We start from the raw sequence: 19,502 nt of genomic DNA on the forward strand, positions 1-19,502 counted from the left end.
CTTTGAACCTCTTCAAGAGGATTGTGAACCTTCCTCAAAAGGACTTTGAACTTCCCTCTGCTAAAGCCAAGCTCCTAGGCATTTGAACTCTGGGCACGGTCAGAGCACACATGCTGTTCTGAGCACCTGACTTCCTGTACCCCTCACGTGTGCTTTCCTCAAGCCAAGGCCAATGTGTAGTCCACGTTGCAGCTCCAGTGCTGCTGAGTGCCTGGCCTTCCCTTTTGGGGTGGGGGAGGTGTGTGTGTGCATGCGCGCATATGCATGTGCACGCAAACAGACTCCAGATGCATGCACCACTTTGTGCATCTGGCTTTACCTGGGTACTGGAGAACTAAACCCAAGTCCTTAGGCCCTGAAGGCAAGTGTCTTAACTGCTGAGCCGTTTCTCCAGCCCTGGTTTTTGTAGTTCTCATGCAGGTTAGAGATTACTTAGATCACCAGAGACTACATCTCTCCAGCCTTTCTTTGGGAGATCATGTGCTTTTGCAAAAGCCAGAGCGTGGCCGCAGCACAGTTACAGAGAGGGCAAGCTGGGTCTGTGCTCTTAGAGCTGCTTCCTGTCACCCCCTCCTACTTGCCAGATGCTGGGGCTCACACTGACAGTGGTTCTCTCCAGCCAAGAGACCCTTTCATATCGCTTCCCCCAAGGCAGAAGCAGGTCTGTCCCCAGGACAACTGACTATTGACTATAGGAGGGAGGGATTATTTGTTGCCATAAGAGCAGAACTACCTTGGGGCATTGAATTTTCAGTGGGAAGAATCTATTGGGAATCCAGAGAGTCACCTTGTAGCCAGAGTGGTTTGGACATGTGTAGGTGTGCAGAGCCTTCTGTGTGTGCACTGTGTGGATTTCTGGCTTGGGATTGAATGAACTCATGTGGAGGAGAACCAGCAGAGTGAAAGTCAAGCAGTTGGTGGCCTGGTGCATTGGGCACATTGATCCTTTCCTCTTACTGCACAGGGGAGAACAGGCCCAGTGTAACTTTCCCTGACCTTTCCCCGTGGCTGTCTTTTAGCTTCAGCAACCAGGCTGGAGGTTTGAAACGGAAGGGAACCACCAAGAAGGAGCCACAGAAGAGGAGGAAGGTCAACAAGCCTGAGGCTCCATCTGAGGACCTGCTGGTGGCCATGGCGTTGTCCCGATCTGAGATGGAGCAGGATGCAGCCATGCCCACACTCAGACTAGAGAATGCTTTTTCAAAGAGGATGAGGCTAGGAGCAGGTGTGTGTGGCCGGAGCAGAGGCCCGGGGAGAGCGCGCTGCTCCGTTGCTAGCTGAATTACCAGAGGTTTTTCTGCTGTGAGTGGTCATGTCCACTTCTGACTGAGCTGCTTTTGTTTCTGTCTAGAGAAGAAAAGTCGCAAGAAGAAAACCCCAGGGTCGCCCCCACAGTTGTTAGTCCAGGACTCCAAGACCACAGGTAGACAGATTGAAGATCGCGTCGCTCAGCTCCTGTCAGAAGAAATGGAGATGTCCAGCACGCCACCACTTCCTACCAGCAGGATTTTCCAGGAAGAACTGGAAGAGGCAGGCTGGCGTTTACAGCCCCCTAAAGGAAAACGGAACTACCTGTGGGAGGGCAGCACCCTCACAGAAGCCTGGGCTGAGGAGTGCTTCTACACGGCAGGCCTGCTCCCGCTTGTCATGCCCCAGCCGCCAGCCACGGTGAGCTCTGCTTCTCCCAGCAGATATGTGGGTGGAGTACCCATTCTCTCTTTCTCTCACTCTTATCATTCTCTCTCTCTCAAATACATAAGAAATTTTAAATGCAAAATCAAGGTCCAGGGTATTTGCTAAAACCTATCTGAAATGGGGCCCATACTCCTGTATTCTAAATATATACTCAGTGGGACTGGGGAGATGGCTCAGTGGTTAAGAGGTTAAGGTTACCCTGCTGGCCTGGATTCAATTCCGCAGTATCCATGTAAAGCCAGATACACAAAGTGGCACATACATCTGGAGTTTGGCTGCAGCAACAAGAGACCCTGGTACACTTACGCTTGCTTGCTCCCTCTGTCTCTCTCTGTCCCACAAATTAAACTGAGGGCTGGGGGGCTGGAGAGATGGCTTAGCAGTTAAGGCCTACAAAACCAAAGGACCCAGGTTCAATTCCCTAGGACCCATGTAAAGCCAGATGCACAAGGTGGTGCATGCGTCTGGAGTTCACTTGCAGTGGCTAGAGGCCCTGGTGCATTCATTCTCTATATATACATATATCTGCTCTTTCTTTCTCTTTCAAATAAAAAAAAATTTTTTTAATGAGGGCTAGAAGCCGAGTGTGGTGGTACACGCCTTTACTCCCAACACTTGGGAAGCAGAGGGGGTAGGATCACTGAGTTCGAGGCTAGCCTGAGACTACATAGTGAATTCCAGGTCATTCTGAGCTAGAGTGAGACCCTACCTCGAAAAACAAAAAACAAACAAAAAAGAGGGCTAGAGAGATAGCTTAGTGGCCTAAGGACCTAGGTTTGATTCCATTCCCCAGTCCCCACATAAGTCAGTTGCACAAGGTGGCACATGCATCTGGAATTTGTTTGCAGTGGCTAGAGGCCCTGGTGCACCTATTCTCTCTCTCACAAAAAATTAATTACAATGAATATATACATTCTCAAAGCAGTTCTGCTGAAAATAGTTCTGAGTCAGTACTTACATGCCTATGGCTATTTGGACAGCATGAGGTGGGCAGTGGTCTCCCAGGAGCCTTTCCAACAACAGGGTAAACTTAAGTAGACTTGCAGGCCTCAGGCAGGCTGGGCTGTAACACCATAATGGGAAACTTCTTCCCAGGATTGCCCCTGGCTGCAACTGGCCCCTCTGGGGTAGCTCTCGCCCGCTGTTTTAGGTCGAGCTGTGCACGTGTAGATGGCTACTACGGAGTCTTTGTCCCTGACAAAGGCCACACACTCACTGGCTTTCCCTCCTCTTCCAGGAATGTGAGCCACCACTGGTGCTTCCCGAGCAGCCCAAGCCAGAAGTACAAAGGCCACCTGCTCTCCACAGCAGCCCTCCTGCGGGCCAGAGCCCTAGGAACTCAGCCCTGTCTGCCAGCCAGAGGGAGCATCAAGCTCTTCAGGACCTCCTGGACTTGGCAGAGGAGGGGCTGAATGTCAGCCAGTGGCCCAGCAGCTCAGGAGGGCCCGTAGGTAAGATGCTGGGTGAGGTAACAGGCCCGTTCTCCCCTCTCCCCCCCAGTGTGAGGTGAGGTGTCCTCAGATAACAGGGCTTCCAAAGGCACCATGGGCCCAGCTAAACACATTGATGCTTAGGAGGTGACATTGCCTAGAGATAACACTCTTAATGTAAACGTTCTTTTCTCAGGGTTGGATTTGGTGCCCAGCAGCCTTCCACTGACTGGGTTTGTTCTGCCATCCAGAGAGAGGCCTCTCCAGAGGGCTGGCCATGCTTCGGTAAGGATGGGGCTCTGTGAGCTCCGCTCTGCTTTGTGGTCTTGGCCCTTCTGCTTAAGGCCCCTGGTCTCTGCTTCCCATATGGCTGGCATATCTTAACAGCACTTGAGTGGAGCCAGAAGAGAGCCATCAGGCCTCCTGTCTCCCTTCTTGGACCACTTCTGCAAAGGCCTCTACCCATGCTGTACTTGGGAGCTCTAGGTTACCTCAGCAGCCTACCTGCAGAGCCAGCTTTGCTCAGCCCAGGGGAACACTGATTTCCTCTGCAGCTGCCTGATTCAAGCGTGTGCTTTGTGTGCTTATTCCTTGATAATTTCTTTTACTTCATTAGGGACTCACTGGGCCCCTGCTGTGCATAGGTTCTGGGCTAGACACTTAACCAGTCATACAGTGTACCATACTGATGATGAGTGAATGCCATTAGAAGTGGGGTGTTCCAGCTGGAAGGATGGCTTAGTGGTTAAGGTGCTTGCCTGCAAAGCCAAAAGACCCAGGTTCGATTCCCTAGGACCCATGTAGGCCAGATGCACAAGGTGGTGTATGTATCTGGAATTTGTTTCCAGTGGCTGAAAGCCCTGGTGCACTCATTCTCCCTCTCTCTACCTCTCTCTCAAGTAAATTTAAAAAAAAAGAAATTTAAAAGAGGTTGAGGGTTCCATATAAGGGATGTCATCCTATGAGGACTGGAGCCAACCTAGCACTTCACATAGAGGGCCAGCTTGGTGATGTCTCCATGCACTTAGGTCCATCCTGGCAGGCTGCTCCAAGGACTGGGTGCACCACCGTATGCACCCAGCATTAGAACTGTGGGGATGTTTTTATTACAGTCCACTTGAGAAGCTGGCATCTGCTATTCTGGCTCACCGAGGTCCAGAGGTAGAAACCCACATGGGCCTGTCATGGAGAGGAGGGCGAGGGTCCCGGCTCTTGAACTAAAAGGAGCTGACACCTCTCTTCCTCTCCTTCCGTTGCAGGTCTCCCTGGGGTTGCTGGTGGCTGACTTCAAAGCCATGGTCAATAACCCACACTTGAGTGATGTCCAGTTCCAGACGGATAGTGGGGAGGTGCTTTACTCTCACAAGTTTATTCTTTATGCCAGATGCCCACTTCTTATGCAGTATGTAAGTACACTGGCTCCCAGTGATCTAGCACCTCCTCTCCATCCCTTCACCCAGAACTCTTTCCTCTCTCTCCTCCTCTATCTGCAGCATCATCATAAAGTCCTCGTTGGTTATTTATTTATTCAGTTATTTATTTTCTTTTGACACAGTCTCATTATGTAGCCGAAGCTGGCCTAGATCTCACGGTGATCTTCCTGTCTCAGTCTCCTACATGGTGGGATTACAGGCTCGGGTCATTATGCCTGACTCCTTCCTCCTCCACTGACACCTTCATGGTTGAGCTGCTGCTCTGATGTGTTCCAGCTTGTTGGAGTCTAGTGAACTGCTAAGACCTTGTCAGAAAGTTTTAGAGGGCTGGAGGGATGGCTCAGCTGTTAAGGTGCTTGTCTGAAAAGCCTAAGGATCCAGGTTCTATTCCCCAGGACCCGTGTAAGCCAGACACACAAGGTCATGCATGTGCACAAGGTCACACATGCACAAGGTGGTGCATTGTCTGGAGTTCAGTTGCAGTGGCTAAGGCCCTGGTGTACCAGTTCTCTCTCTTGCTGTCTCATAAATTTTTTTTTTTAAAGAGGGCCTGGAGAAATGGCTTAGTGGTTAAGGTGCTTGCCTGCAAAGCCAAAGGACCCAGGTTCAATTTGCCAGTACCCATGTAAGCCAGATGCATAGGGGGCGCACACATCTGGAGTTTGTTAGTAGTGGTTGGAGGCCTTGGCACACCCATTGTCTTTCTCTCCCTGCCTGCCTATTTCTCTATCTCAAATAAAGAAAAATAAAATATTTTTTTAAAAAATTAAAAAGGGAAGTTTGAGAGCCCATAATACATCTGTCAAGTAGAAACTAACCAGTTTCTTGAACATCTACCCCAATAAGATTTTGAAAACAAAAGCCCAACCTACAGAATTCTAGCCAAGAAAATGTACAATACTGGCCCCTGGGGCTGTTCAAAGAGGCTGGGGACTCGGGGACATGCCAGACTATTGTTTACTCTAGGTTGCCGTGTTCCAGGGAACAGCCATGTTTATCTTCTGCATCTTCAGGTGAACAGTGAAGGCTTTTGCGCTGCAGAGGATGGGGATCTGACCCAGCGCGTCCTGCTGAGTGACGTGAGCTCCGAGGCTACCCACGCGTTCCTGAGCTATCTCTACACAGCAGACACTGACTTGCCTCCTCGACTGGCTCCTGACCTGCACGCCCTGGCCCTCAGGTTAGCATTGTTCTTTTCATGCAGTCCACAGCCTTTACAAGTCAGTGATAAGGCTTGGCACATTGACAGCTCAGGGAGAGTTGTGCTACAAAAAGGTCAGAGCTGGTCTAGGGAGATAGCTTGCAAAGTCTGCCAGCCCAAGTTCATTTCCCAGTACCTCTGTAAAGCCAGATGCACAAAGTGGCACAGACAGGGCTGCAGCGATGCTCAGTGGTTAAGGCACTTGCCTACAAAGTGGCGCACGCATCTGGAGCGTGTTTGCAGCGACCAAAGGCCCTGGTGCCGTGTTCTCTATGCTTTTCCTTCCCTTCTTCCCTCCCCTTTTCTCATTCTGTGTTTGCAAATAAATAAATTTTGAGATGAATTAATGGATAAGGTGCTTGCCTGTAAAGCCAAAGGACCCAGGTTTGATTCCCCAGTACCCACATAAGCCAGATGCACAAGGTGGTGCATTTGTCTGGAGTTCATTTGTAGTGCCCAGAGGCCCTGGTGTGTCCATTTTCTCTCTCTCCCTACCCCCTCAAATAAATAAATATTTAAAAAATTTTTAAATTAAAAAAAGGGGGTCCTGAAGAGATTTAAGGTGCTTGCCTACAAAGCCTAACATAATGACCTGAGTTTGATTCCCCGGGACCCATGTAAAGCCAGATGCACAAAGTGGTGCATGTGTTTGGAGTTCATCTGCAGCAGCTGGAAGCCCTAGCAACCCATCCTCTCTCTCCCCTCCCCCTTCTCTGCTGGTTGTGATGGTGCATCCCTTTAATCCCAGCACTCAGGAGGCCAAGGTAGAAGATCACTGTGAGTTCAAGGCCAGTCTGAATTCCGGGTCAGCCCTACTTGAAAACAAAAACAAAAACAAAACAAAACAAAACAGGGCTGAAACTATCAAAACTTTCAAGTCGTGTGTATGCCTTTTATTTATTTATTTATTTTTAATAGTTTAGTTTTATTTATTTATTTGAGAGAGGGCAAGAGGGAGGAAGAGAGGAAGAGAGAGGGAGGAAGAGAGAGAATGAGCACGTCGGGGCTTCCAGCCACTGCAGACGAACTCTGACATGGTGACGTGAGCACCTCAGCCCCAGCAGCCGCTGTGCTCTCAAACGGCCTGTCACAACTTCGTGTTGTACTGCTACCTTTCTGCCTAGAGCTGGTGGCCAGGGGTGTTCTTAAGAGTGTGCGGAAAGGCTGCAGGCAAGTCCCACCCTCGTTCCTCCTTGTGAGGACTTCTCTGGACCCAGGTGCCGCCACGCAGAGCAGTGATCACCCGGTGTTTCTCTTGCAGGTTTGGTGTGAGTGACCTTGCTCAGCAGTGTGAAAAAGTGCCTGATGCAACAGACTCAGAGGGGGAGCAACCGGAGCAGGGAGAAGAGGACTGTGAAGGTAGAGCAGAGAACTTCCAAGAACTCCTGAGGTCAGTGTGGGCAGACGACGAGGAGGATGCAGAGCCTTTGTTGAAATCTGAGAGCCATGAAGAAGACAGAGAAGAGGTGAATGAAGCAGAAATGGAAGAGATTTATGAATTTGCAGCTACTCAGCGGAAGCTGCTCCAGGTGGAAAGAGCAGCAGACACAGGCAACACTGACCAGCCTCGGGAGGACAGTCCTGTTGCTGGGCCTGCCCTGGGAGGTGTCCAGGGTGACTGCCAGTTGGAAAAGTTAAAGCAAATGGAGTCTCCTGGACTGGGAAAAGACAAGGCCCCAGCCAGCTTGGAGAATGCAAGATATTCTCTTGTGATGCTCCAGGGCCAGGTCTCAGATGGGGCAGGAGAGGAAGAAGTGCCAAGGGAGGCAGCTGGCTGCCCCGGCTCCTGCACCCCTTCTGGTGGCCACCAGACAGGGAGAAAAGGCTCCCTTCTGCATTCAGTCAAGGCTCGTGACTTTCCATCAACTCAGAGATTCTCTGAACTGTCTCAAGTAACAGTTGATCACAGGGGGCAATGTGACACTGTCAGGGAGAGGGCGGAAATGGTGCATCCCACTATTCCACGTCAGGCACCCCAGCAACACCCATGCCTGTCGCAGCCCGCTGGGAGTGGAAGTCCTAGCCAGTCATGGCTTCAGCTTTATCACACAGGTGATTTGTCCCCTTTGTCAGTGTCCCAGTCTCACAGTGGTGACCCCAAGGTGGCTTCCCCAAGCTTACCATCTCCAAGTCGGCCAGCAAAGCAGAGGAGGAACAGTGGCATTCTCACGTTGCTTCAGGAACCAAGCCACCAGAAAGGCAGAAGAGGGAGCTCTGTGCTGGAATGCAAAAACAGGGGCATCCTGATTTCCCCAGCCAAATCCCCCCCCATTGACCTGACCCAGTCAAAACCTGACCACTTGAGTCCCAGGGCCCAGCATCTCCCGTGCTGTGTGAAGAAAGAGGATGAGATCATCCTGTTACTGGATTCAGATGAAGAGTTGGAGCTAGAACAGACCAAAACAAAATTGGCTCCCAATGATCCCCCAGAAGAAAGGCAATTTCTAGAAGTCAGCCCTAAGTCCTCTGAACTGTTCTCAGTCATTGACATTGATGAAGAGCAGGAGCGTCTACAAAGCCCTCTGAAGACAGAAGCTGAGCCACAGCTGGAGTGTGGGGAGGGACAGCTGGAGAATCAGGCTGCTCTGGGCAGCAGAGGCATCCCCTGGCTGTTCCGTGACCGGGAGAGCGGCCCCGATGAGGACAGTACCGCAGACAGCTCGTGGCTGGTGCCTGCCACCCCCCTGGTAAGCCAGGGCCGTGACTGCTCGTCGCAGACCCAGATCACAAGCCTCGGGACCAAGGCGGCAGCAGAGGAGACCGCTCCGCACATGTCGCAGGCCTCCACAGAGCACAGCAGGGCAGTGCCAGAAGCTGCCCAGAAGTTCCCGGTCATTGTACCACACATTTTGCCAGTCCCTATAGGGGTTTCTGAAGATGGAAGACAAGCCTACAAAAGCCCTTCCCATCCCCACCCCAGCCCGTTCCAGAAACCCTCACCACCCGGGCCGTGCCTGCCACATCAGGCAGCAGCTGATGAAGTGGTAGAAGTTGGGGATAGTGACGATGAGCAGCAGGTAGCGTCCCGTCAGGTAAACAGCAGTCCCCTGCTGGACAGTGACCCTCTAATTCCCATGAGTGACTGCTGTTGGCATGACGAGCCCCTCTCGCCAATTCCAATCGACCACTTGAACCTGGAGCGGACTGGCCCCCTCAGCACCAGCAGTCCCCGAAGGCAATCCCGGGAGGCTCTGGATGGTGGTGACTGCCATTCCCCAAGACTGCTGGGCACTGCCACCGTCCGGGGAAGCTTTGCTGTCCGAAGTGATGGTCAAGAGCAGTCCTCACAGGCCGACTCCATCCTGAACCCAGCTCTGTGGGATGACTGGGACGGGGCAGCGCAGAGCTCTCCAGAGGCTGTTCCTGCAGCCCAGATGCCAAGCACCCAAGCTCAGAAACCAGAAGGGCCGAAGACACCAAGTGAGTGCTTCGAAGGCTTGGGAGGGGTCTCCACATTACACTTCTTACAGTGATGAGCATGGAGCTCAGGAGTAAAAACCTGGGTGCTTGCTCACCTCAGCAAGACCCTCTCATCGCCTTCCAGACCACCCCTGTACAGAGGAGGGAGAACTGGCCAGCATAGTCAGCCGCATCTCTTAAATCTGCGGGACCCTGAGTAATGATTCCTTAGGCACGCGGTGTAAGTCCTACGACGTGCACCTCCCTCTGGAATGCTGAACAGGCACCCAGAGGATGCAGCCCTCACCAAGCGGTGCACTGGCGCCTTGAGATCAGACAAGTGGGGCTCAGCAGAAATGCCTGCCTCACAGGTAGTCAGTCCCAGCACCACACATGCACACCCAAGTTAAATGTAGAAAGCCGAGTGCAGTGGATGCCTGTAATCCCAGTACTTGGGAAGTAGGGGCAAGAAGGTCAAGAGTTCATGGTCATCCTTAGACATACAACAAACTTGAGGTCAGTCTAGGCTGCATAAGACCCTGCCTCCCCCCCAAAAAAAGAACAACGTTAGACACAGAACCACCATAGGAAGGAGGCCTGGGCATGGTGGGGCACCCCTGCAGTCCAGCAGTGGGAGGGGCTGTGGCAAGAGCACGGCGAGCCCATGGCTGGTGTAGGCTGCGCTACGCAGACCCTGTGTGCCCAGAATAGCCGCTGCTGTAGGGCCCGGCAGCTCCCCGCTTGCAGTGTGCTGAAGACCTGATGCTCGGGCCTGCTCCTGACAGCACTCATCCCGATGCGCAGAAGGTAGAAGAAACCGAAATGTCTACCAGCGGTTGGATGGCTAGACAGAATGTGGCCTGTCCGTGCCGTAGAATACCGTCCATCCATGAAAAGTGGCGAGCGGGGCTAGTGGTGTGGCTCAGTTGGTGGACTGCCTGTCTTTAACATGAAGCCCTGGTTTCGATCCCCACTCAACCTGAGCCAGGCATGGTGGTGCACACCTACGCTCCCAGCCCTTGGGAGGTAGAGGCAGGAGAATCAGGAGTGGGTGATTGTATGAAACCCTGTCTCAGAATAAGGCAGGGCTGGAGAGATGGCTCAGCAGTTAAAGCGCTTGCCCACAAAACTTAACAAGCTGAACAAGCTGACCTTGACTCCCCAGGACCCATATAAGGCCAGATGCACAAAGATGGCACATGCATCTGGAGGTCATCTGCAGTGTCAGGAGGCCCTAGGATGCCCATTCTCTTTTCTCTCTCTCTCTGCTTGCAAGTAGATTCTCAGAACCCCTGGGCTAGAACATAGTTCCAGTCGAGCAGGTACTTAGCGTGCAGTATGGCTCCATCTCTAGTCACGGCCAGAGGGAACATGCAGATGAGGAAAGCATAGGAGACGGTGACCCCACTGCCCGCCTTGTCCCCACAGAGAGGGTGCCGCTACTCCCAGCTGGGTGGGCCACTCGCAGGGACGAGGCACAGCAGCTTGCTTAGCTGCATGGCAACGGGAAGTGGTGCCATGGGCCTGTTGCCTGCTTCTCCCTCCCTCCTACAATCCCAGCGGCGCTAGGCCCTGACTGCAGGCAGCCTTCAGCCGCGTCTGCCCCACTGCCCCGCGCCTGGCTCACTCCCAAATTTGCATTTCCCATCAGTTCCCAGGTGATGCTCAGAGAACCGTGGCAGGAACTTGAGACCAAGTCACCTTGGTCGGGGTCTGAGGTAGGCTTCAGGACAGACTCTGAAATGAAAGGAGAAGGGCTCAGAGGGCTGCGTGGCTACACAGGACAGAAGTCTGTGCAGCCCTCATTTCCCATTATTCTCGGGGCTGCAAGTACAGGTGTGCATCACTGTACCCTGTGTGGCTCTTGCTTTTTTTAGTGGTGCTGGGTTTTTTGGTTTTTTGTCAGACTCTTTCTGTAACCCAGGCTGGCCTCAAATTTACTCTAACCTAAGCTGGCCTTGAACTTGAGGCAATCCCCTTGCCTCAGTCTCCCAGAGTACTAGGAGTGGAGATGTGCACCTCCATGCCTGGCTTCTCCTAGTAATCCTTTCTTTCTTTTATTTTTATTTATTTATTTTTTGTTTTTTATTTATTTATTTTTTTCTGAGGTAGGGTCTCATTCTGGCCCAGGATGACCTGGAATTCACTGTGGAGTCTCAGGGTGGCCTCAAACTCATGGCAATCCTCCTACCTCGGCCTCCTGAGTGCTGGGATTAAAGGCATGTGCCACCACGCCTGGCTCTTATTTATTTTTTGAGGTAGATTCTCACTCTAGTCCAGGCTGACCTGGAATTCACTGTGTAGTCTCAGGGTGGCCTGGAACTCACAGTGATCTTCCTACCTCTGCCTCCTGAGTGCTGGGATTAAATGACAAAGTTTAGCTGGGCATGGCATGGTGGTGCACACCTTTAATCCCAGCACTGTGGAGGCAGAGGTAGGAGGATCCCTATGAGTTCAAGGCCAGGCTAGAACTACAAAGTGAGTTTCAAGTCAGCCTGCGCAAGAATGAGACCCTATCTCAAAAAAAGAAAAAATAAATTTGCTAGAATTTCAGGGCAATGCATGCATCTGGAGTTTGTTTGCAGGGCTAGAGGCCCTGGTGCACCCATTCTCTTCCTCTCTCCCTTCCCTCCACTGTCTCTCTCTCTCTCTCTGCTTGCAAATAAGTATAGATTTAAAAGACAAAATATTTCAGCCAAACTTTGGTGACCAGCCTGGGCTACATAGTGAGTCTGTACCTCAAATTAACAAGCAGTGTTTTTTTTGAGCAGCTGCACTTTTGCAGAGTGTGTGGTGTGCAGATGTCTGCCTCCTGTGCACATGCATGAGGAGGCTGGAGGAAAACAGCCACTATCAAGTGACCTGTGTCACTCGTCTTCCTTCTCTCACTGGAACCTGTCTTGCTGTTTTTTGGTTAGACTGGCTGACTGCTGAGCCCTGCAACCTTCCTGCCTCCCTCAGTGCTGGGGTTATAGGCGTGACGCCCAGCTGTCATAGGTACTGAGTACTTGTGTAGCAAGCACTCTTACCCACTGGACCGCCTCCCTAGCCCCCTGGAGTAACAGCTTTATTGGGATATAATTCATGTGTCATAAATTTCACCCTGTTAAAGTGTACAGTTCAGTGATTTTTTGTATGTTTGTACTGTATAACCATTATCACCGATTCTAGACATTTCCATCCCACACACTTTAACAGGCATTCCTGCTGGCCCCTGGCAACTATTTTTGTATTCTCTGTCCCTGTAGATTTGCCTGTTGTGCACAAAGGGGCGTCATACAGTATTCTAGCCAATAATAATAATGAGCCCGGCATGGTGGCACACGACTTTAATCCCAGCACTTGGGAGGCAGAGGTAGAAGAATCACTGTGAATTCAAGGCCACTCTGAGACAACATAGTAAATTCCAGGTCAGCCTGAGCTAGGGTGAAACACTACCTTGGAAAACAACAACAGTTAAGAACGCTGTGGTCTTTTGTAACTGGCTTCTTTTCCTTAGTATAAACTCTCCCAAGTTCATCCATGCTGTTGCACGCGTCAGTGCTTCCCTATACATTGCCTTTTTTTTTTTGTCCCATTTATCCATTAATGGACATTTGGGTTGTTTCAGCTTTTTATTATGAATAACCTGCTTATAAATATTCATGTACAAGGTTTTTGTTTTAACTTGAGAGAGAGATTTTAAGAAATAGGCATGTCAGGGTCTTTTGCTGCTGCAAATGAATTCAAGATGTATGTGCCATGGTTTGTATCTTGCTTTATGTGGGTACTTGGGAATTGAACCCAGTCCAGCAAGCTTTGCAAGCAAAGCACCCTACCTTTATCCTGTGAGCCATCTCTCCAGCCCTTATGTGTAAGTTTTTTTTAATCTTTTATTTGAGAGAAATAGGCAGGGGGAGAGAAAGAGAATGGGCACGCCAGGGCCTTTAGTCACTGCAAATGAACTCCAGACACATGTGCCACCTTGTGTATCTGGATTTACATGGGTACTGTGGAATTGAACCCAGGTCTTTAGGCTTTGCAGAAAAGTCCCCTAACCACTGAGCCATCTCTCCAGCCCCACATAGTTCTGTGTGGACATATTGTTCATCTTCCTGATGAATATGTCTAGGCCTGAGATTTCTGGCTTGCATAGTAGCTGCATTTGGCATTTGAGGAACTTCCAGGTTGCTTTCCAAAGTGGCCACTCCATTTTACCTGCCCAGCCAGCAACAGGTGAAAGTTGCAATTCCTCCCCATCCCTGCCATCACTTACTATTCTCTTTCATTCAGGCCATCCTCATGGGTGGGACAGAGGTATCTCATGGTATGTTTTTAAATATTTTATTTTAATGGTTTATTTATTTATCTGATAGAAAGAAATTGGGTGTTCCAGGGCCTCCAGCTGCTGCATATGAACTCCAGACTCCTGAGCCACCTTGTGCATGGGACCTGGGGAATCGAACCAGGATCCTTAGGCTTCTCAGGCAAATGCCTTAACAGCTAAGCCATTTCCCCAGCCCAAATATTTTATTTTTATTTATTTGAGAGAGGGAAAGAGGCAGAGTGAGAGAGAGAGAATGGGCGCACCAGGGCTTCCATGTACCACCTTGTGCATCTGGCCTTTATGGGTACTGGAGAATCGAACCAGAGTCCTTTGGCTTTGCAGGCAAGCACCTTAACCACTAAGCCAACTCTCCAGCCCTCTCATGGTATTTTTGATTTGCATGTCTGATGGCTCTTGATGCTAAGTGTCTTCCGTGTACTTACTGGGCAGTTGTGCACCTTCTTTGGAGAAAGAAACACTTGTCCTTATCCTTTGCTCATTTTAAATTACATTTTGTAAAAGTTTTGTAAATTTTATTTATTTATTAGAGAGAGAGAAGGGCACACCAGGGCCTCTGGCCACTGCAAATGAACTTGACACATGCACCACTTGTGCATCTGGCTTTACATGGGTATTGGGGAACCAAACCAGTGTCTTTTGGCTTTTCAGGCACGCACATTAACTGCTAAACCAATTCTCCAACCCTATTTTTTTATTTGTATTTATTTATGAGAGAGAGAATGGTGCGCCAGGGCCTCCAGCCACTGAAAATGAACTCCAGATGCGTGTGCCTCCTTGTGCATCTGGCTTTATGTGAGTATTGAGGAATCAAACCCAGCTCCGTAGCCTTCGTAGACAAGTGCCCTAACCGCTGAGCCATCTCTCCAGCTCTTAATTACATTTTTTAAGTCAGGTTCTCACTCTGTAGCTCCAGTTTGGCCTTCACCTTACAGTGACCATCCTAGAGCAGCCTCCAGAGTGCTGGGATTATAGGCATGAGCCACCACACCTGGCTTTTTAAAAATGTACTTATTTTATTATTGATTTATTTATTATATTTATGTGTGAACACACACCATTACACATGAATACCAAATGCTTGTGCCACAGGTATTTTTGTTTTTGTTTTGTTTGGTTTGGTTTGGTATTTCAAAACAGAGGCTCGCTCTAGCCCAGGCTGACCTGGAATTCACTGTGTCATCTCAGGCTGGCCTAGAACTCATGGTGACCCTCCTACCTCTGCCTCCAAAGTGCTGGGATCAAAGGTGTGCGCCACCACGCCCGGCCCTGGCTCTGTGTTCAACAGTGTTACTAACACTTTCACACTAGCACAGCTGAGCAATCAGGAGATTGCTGAAGGTGAAACACCAGCAGAAATTCACTAAGCCTCTTTTGTGTACTTTTTTCACAATGCTCCTTTATAAGAGAAGAAAACCTGTGAAAGCAAAGGTAGTAGCTGTGGAGGCTCCTTTAGCTGCAGGCAGCTTTAGCTCCCAATGACGGACTTCTATGCCGCCAGTCTTCAACAGGCCCCAGAGCCAGTGGTGACTTAAAGCTTGTCATGGGGGCCATCAGGATAATAAGGGCAGTGTGCATCTGCTAAGACATGTGGATCACTGCTAAGTGGTCACTGTGATGACACATTTAAGCAAGGTGAAGCCTTCTAGCAAGAGACTGGAAAGTGTGTCTATAAAAACAGAATAATCTCAGAAAAGAGACTCCAGCTGGAGTCCCTTCCTGCAGTTTGGAGAAGGGCTTTGATTCTTCATAAATTTGAGAGGACCTGTACACAGTTTCCAGTGTTTGGGACTTTGTAGTGAGGTGCCTTCACTGCTAAGTCACCTCTCCAGCCACAGGCCTGGCTTTTCGTTGCATCTTCACATTTCTAAGTGCATTTTCATTATGTGTAGTCACGTGCACATTGTTCGGCTGTGCAGCCCCAGGAGCCAGCTCACCAGCATCAATGTTGTGCACATGATGCCCCTCCAGAGTTGCTGGGTACTGCTTTCCACTGGCGAGGGAGCTCTGCATGGGGAAGGTGACTGTCACTGCGCTTGTGGGTGTCTTGGTGACACCTCCAGGACAAGAATTGGTAGAGCTGGGCATAGTGGTGCACACCTTTCATCTTGGGAAGGCAGAGATAGGAGGATCGCTGTGAGTTCGAGGCCAGCCTAGGACTATGGAGTGAGACCCTACCTCAATAAATAACAAAAATGGAAAAACAAAGAATTGGTAGCAAGCCCATGTCCCTTACACTGAGATATGCTTCTTATGTTTTGTCCAGAAAGTTCTCATCAGAAAAAGAACTTGCCACCCAAAGTGCCCATAACTCCAATGCCAAGGTATTCCATCATGGAGACACCAGTGCTAAAGAAAGAGCTGCACAGGTTGGTGGTGGTCTTCCTCCTATGTGTAACCAGGCCCAGAAAGCCCGGCAGTGGAAGAAATCTAGCGCATGGGCCCCTTGGGTCTGTTGGATGCAGGCAGCCCTGGCTTGGGAGGGAAGGTCTACAGTTTGCTCTGCAGGAAGGGTGCAGCTGCTGGGGTGAAGGCAATGGCCAGGCTTCTCTGCACATTGTTCCCAGGTGATCTGGACCCAAGAGGCTAACAAATGAGCCTCCTTTGGGTTAGTAAGAAGCCTGTATGTGCCACACTGATGGCAGTGGGACCCTTGTCATACCACCTGAGTAAGATCATTTTTTGGGGGGAGGAGTGTTCAAGGTAGGGTCTCACTCTAGCTCAGGCTGACCTGGAATTCACTATGGAGTCTCAGGATGGCCTTGAATTCACGGCACTCCTACCTCTATCTCCTGAGTGCTGGGATTAAAGGCATGTGCCACCATGCCTGGCCTAAGATGACTTCATTAAAAAAAACAAAAATGTCAAAACTGGGCTGGAGAGATGTCTTAGTGGTTAAGGCTTTTGCCTGCAAAGCCTAAGGATCCAGGTTTAATTCCCTAGAACCCATGTAAGCCAGATGCACATAGTGGTGCATGCATCTGGAATTCATTTGCAGTGGCTAGAGGTCCTGGTGCGCCTATTCTCTCCCTCTCTCTGCCTCTTCCTCTCTAGTAAATAAACTTAAATTGAAAAAATGTTAAACTGTCACATTCCAGTAAATGCTGCTCTTCAGCTTGGGCGTTCCAAAAAGTCACTCCAGGAATGTCTCTTCGGTATAAATACCCTTTAGAGCACACTTAGTTGGCATGTGGACAAACATCTCTGAATGCTCAGGAAATCTGGGCATCAGGTTTTGACCCCACAAAGCCACTCATGAAGTTTGTTAGGTTTTATTCTCTATTAGTGAGGGAGCAGCATGGAGTGTGTAAATGGACCATACTATTAGCTCCTGAAACTCACCTGTCTTCTCTTGCAGGTTTGGAGTCCGCCCTCTGCCCAAACGCCAGATGGTTCTAAAACTGAAGGAGATTTTTCAGTACACTCACCAGACCCTGGAGTCAGACTCTGAGGGTGAGATCCAGTCCTCGCAGGTGCCCCCCGAGGTCCCCTACAGCCAGACCTCGGCCACTGTGACCAGCAAGCCTTCAAGGCCAGGAAGCTATAACCAGCGCAAGGCCACTCCAGGTCCTGGAACCCGAAGGTCCAAGGGACCCATTAAGAGCAAGGGCCCACGACGTCAAGCGCAGCAGTCCAGGGAGGGCACCCCCCACACGAGCTGGTCACCAGTCAGGGAGCTGCCTGCAGGCCCTGATGGTGATGCCCAGCTCCCAGCCTCCCAGGAGTCCACAGCCACCTCTGTGGACAGCAGTGACAGCTCCTTTAGCTCACAGAGGTAAGAAAAGCAATGGAGGGAAGCAACAGGGTCGGCCACATTCTGTGTTCTTTCAGCCACTGGTGGGTCGGACAGTGTGCATCGGTAAGGCCCAGTGGCCAATGTCCAAAGGCTCATTGACTTCTGGGCTTGGCCTGTAGGAAGTCTGGGTTATTCCCTGACCCCAAGCAGCCCTTTAGAATTTGTTCCTGGGCTTTCTAGCTCACAGGAGGGGATCTCACTCAGGCAAGCTCAGAAACCACAGAGGCCTGTGGGACCCCATCAAGGTGTTCTATTGCCAGGGGAGGGCCATGTGTCAGACCTCCAGAGTCTTGGGAGCTCTTCCTTGCCTCCCAGAGCTTTCTGGTCTTGGGAGCTGGAGAGAGAGGGCATCACCAGATGTCACAGTCGTCTGTTCTTTTCAGTTCTTCCTACGAGTTTGGAGCCGCTTTGGAGTCTGCAGGTGACGATGAGGAGGGTGAGGCAGGCGTCAGCGCATCCCAGGCGGCCATGCAGGCCGCCGACACCGAGGCGGCCGTGAGACGCTACATCTGTGCCCAGCCGGCCCTGTACCGGAAGGTGCTCATGTACCAGCCTCTGGAGCTGGCTGAGCTGCAGGCTGAGCTGAAGCAGGGTGGGATCCACGTGGCCATGGGCAAGCTGCTGGACATCCTGGATGCCCAGTGCATCACCTTCACCACTGCCGCAGCTCGAAAGGAGAAGCTCAGGCAGAAGAAGCGGCAGCGCTTTGGCAGGAAGAAGAAGGAGCAGGAGTGACAGGCCCACCCACTGCCAGCTACTGGTGGGCATCTGCCCAGGCCAGCACATGGATCTCAGTCACGGGGCATCGGCCTGTTCCTGTGTAAAGGACAACAGCCCGACCCGCTCTGCCTCCGGCCTCCACCAGCTGAAGTGTCACCCACCGCATTTAGGGCCAGTTCCCCACCCTGTGTGTTCCTGAGAGGCAGTAGACCATGCCAGCTGGCCAGGGTAAGGCCCACTTCCGTCCCACCTGCCACTCAGTGTCCACTGCACCCAAGCGCAGCTGCCCCATGAGTGTGTCCTGAGATAGGCAGCAGGCGCGCCCTGGCCCAGCCGGTGGGCCTGCCTTCCCAGCACTCAGGCCAGGCCCAGCTGGCAGGTGTCCACCAGCTCCCTGCCCCAACTCATCCCAGGTGCTTGTCATGGTCACCAGCAGTCTTCAAACAAGACATTGTGTAAGGTCTCGGCATAGCTCTGAAGCCCCAAACAAGCATGTTGTTTGCAGGTTCCATTCACAGGTGTTCAGGAGCCTCGGCCCAGGAGCAGTGTGGAGCCCGCGGGAGCCAGAGGACCGAAGTTTGAGTTGCCCCAGCTTGTGAATGTCCTTGTCTGTTTTAAATACAGTGCAGTTGGTTTTATATGATGTGCAATAAAAACAAAGAAGGTTTATACAAAGTCATGCTGGGTTCCAGGGGAGTCGTGCATAGTGTGTGCACTTGCTGAGCTTCAGCCCACTGCCCTGCTACCCACAGGGCTGCCAGGCCTGCCATCTCCCCGCTGCTCACGGCAGGGGCTGATGGCCATTTGTTCCTGCTGGCACACTCACCGTCCCTGGGGCCGTACCTTATGTGCCCTCACAGGGGGGCTCCCGCTGCGGCACAGCCTCAGGCTCACCTCGACTCTCACAAAGGCTGGGCGGGCCAGTCTGCCTTGTTACAGGATGGGCAGCACCGCCGTGGGATCTTAAGGCTCAGTTGGTAAAGCACTGGCCTGGCATGGCTGCAGCTCTGAGATCAGCTCCCACCACTGTAGCAGAGAGTGGAAAAACAGCCTCCCTGGGCACATTCCCCAAGGCCCCTGTATACAAACTATCACTCCTGTTTTCCTGCTGAGAAAAATTCAGGCCCCAAGGCCTTTGTCAGTTGGCTCCCTCTTTGTCACGGGAAAATGGTCCATGCATTTCTTCAGCGGACCTTCTCTCCTCTTCTCCACTCTGAGCCAGTCGTTCTCCCCGTCCCTGTCTGTGTGGAACACCTTGCTGAGACCCACCTTCAGGGACAGTGTGTCCTGCTGTTTGGGAACAGCCACATTTTACTGTTTCAGTGTACAGGTAACCTGCCTTCGGGGGACCCTTGACATTACTGGAGAGGGCTGGATCTGAAGTACCCACTGGCACGAGGTTGCTGAGATGGGGAGTGGGCGGCATTCCAGCCCCATCTTTCAGCTGTGCCACCTGGGTTAGGCACTGAACTTCCTCCTCACTTGCTTTTCCTATTGTTCACCT

At 51.3% G+C, this 19,502-nt stretch overlaps 1 protein-coding gene across 7 annotated transcripts in view; it reads left to right on the top strand.

Moving 5' to 3' along the window:
• Slx4 (SLX4 structure-specific endonuclease subunit) overlaps positions 1-18,677 on the top strand; it is a 30,741-nt gene extending 12,064 nt beyond the window's left edge. For 5 of the 7 annotated variants that reach the window (XM_045161449.1, XM_045161448.1, XM_045161451.1 and 2 more), the window contains exons 6-15: positions 1,020-1,225; positions 1,352-1,695; positions 2,933-3,146; positions 3,322-3,410; positions 4,385-4,531; positions 5,572-5,738; positions 7,021-9,179; positions 15,749-15,851; positions 16,841-17,257; positions 17,662-18,677. In XM_045161449.1, the coding sequence (XP_045017384.1) occupies positions 1,020-1,225; positions 1,352-1,695; positions 2,933-3,146; positions 3,322-3,410; positions 4,385-4,531; positions 5,572-5,738; positions 7,021-9,179; positions 15,749-15,851; positions 16,841-17,257; positions 17,662-18,013 (4,198 nt within the window). In that variant the 3' untranslated portion in view covers positions 18,014-18,677. The remainder of the gene's footprint in view (positions 1-1,019; positions 1,226-1,351; positions 1,696-2,932; positions 3,147-3,321; positions 3,411-4,384; positions 4,532-5,571; positions 5,739-7,020; positions 9,180-15,748; positions 15,852-16,840; positions 17,258-17,661) is intronic. The other 2 variants (XM_045161452.1, XM_045161453.1) reach the window with 2 other exon arrangements.
• The last annotated feature ends 825 nt before the right edge of the window (positions 18,678-19,502 follow it).

Source organism: Jaculus jaculus, chromosome 11 (genome assembly GCF_020740685.1).
Source record: "Jaculus jaculus isolate mJacJac1 chromosome 11, mJacJac1.mat.Y.cur, whole genome shotgun sequence".
Lineage (NCBI taxonomy): Eukaryota > Metazoa > Chordata > Mammalia > Rodentia > Dipodidae > Jaculus > Jaculus jaculus.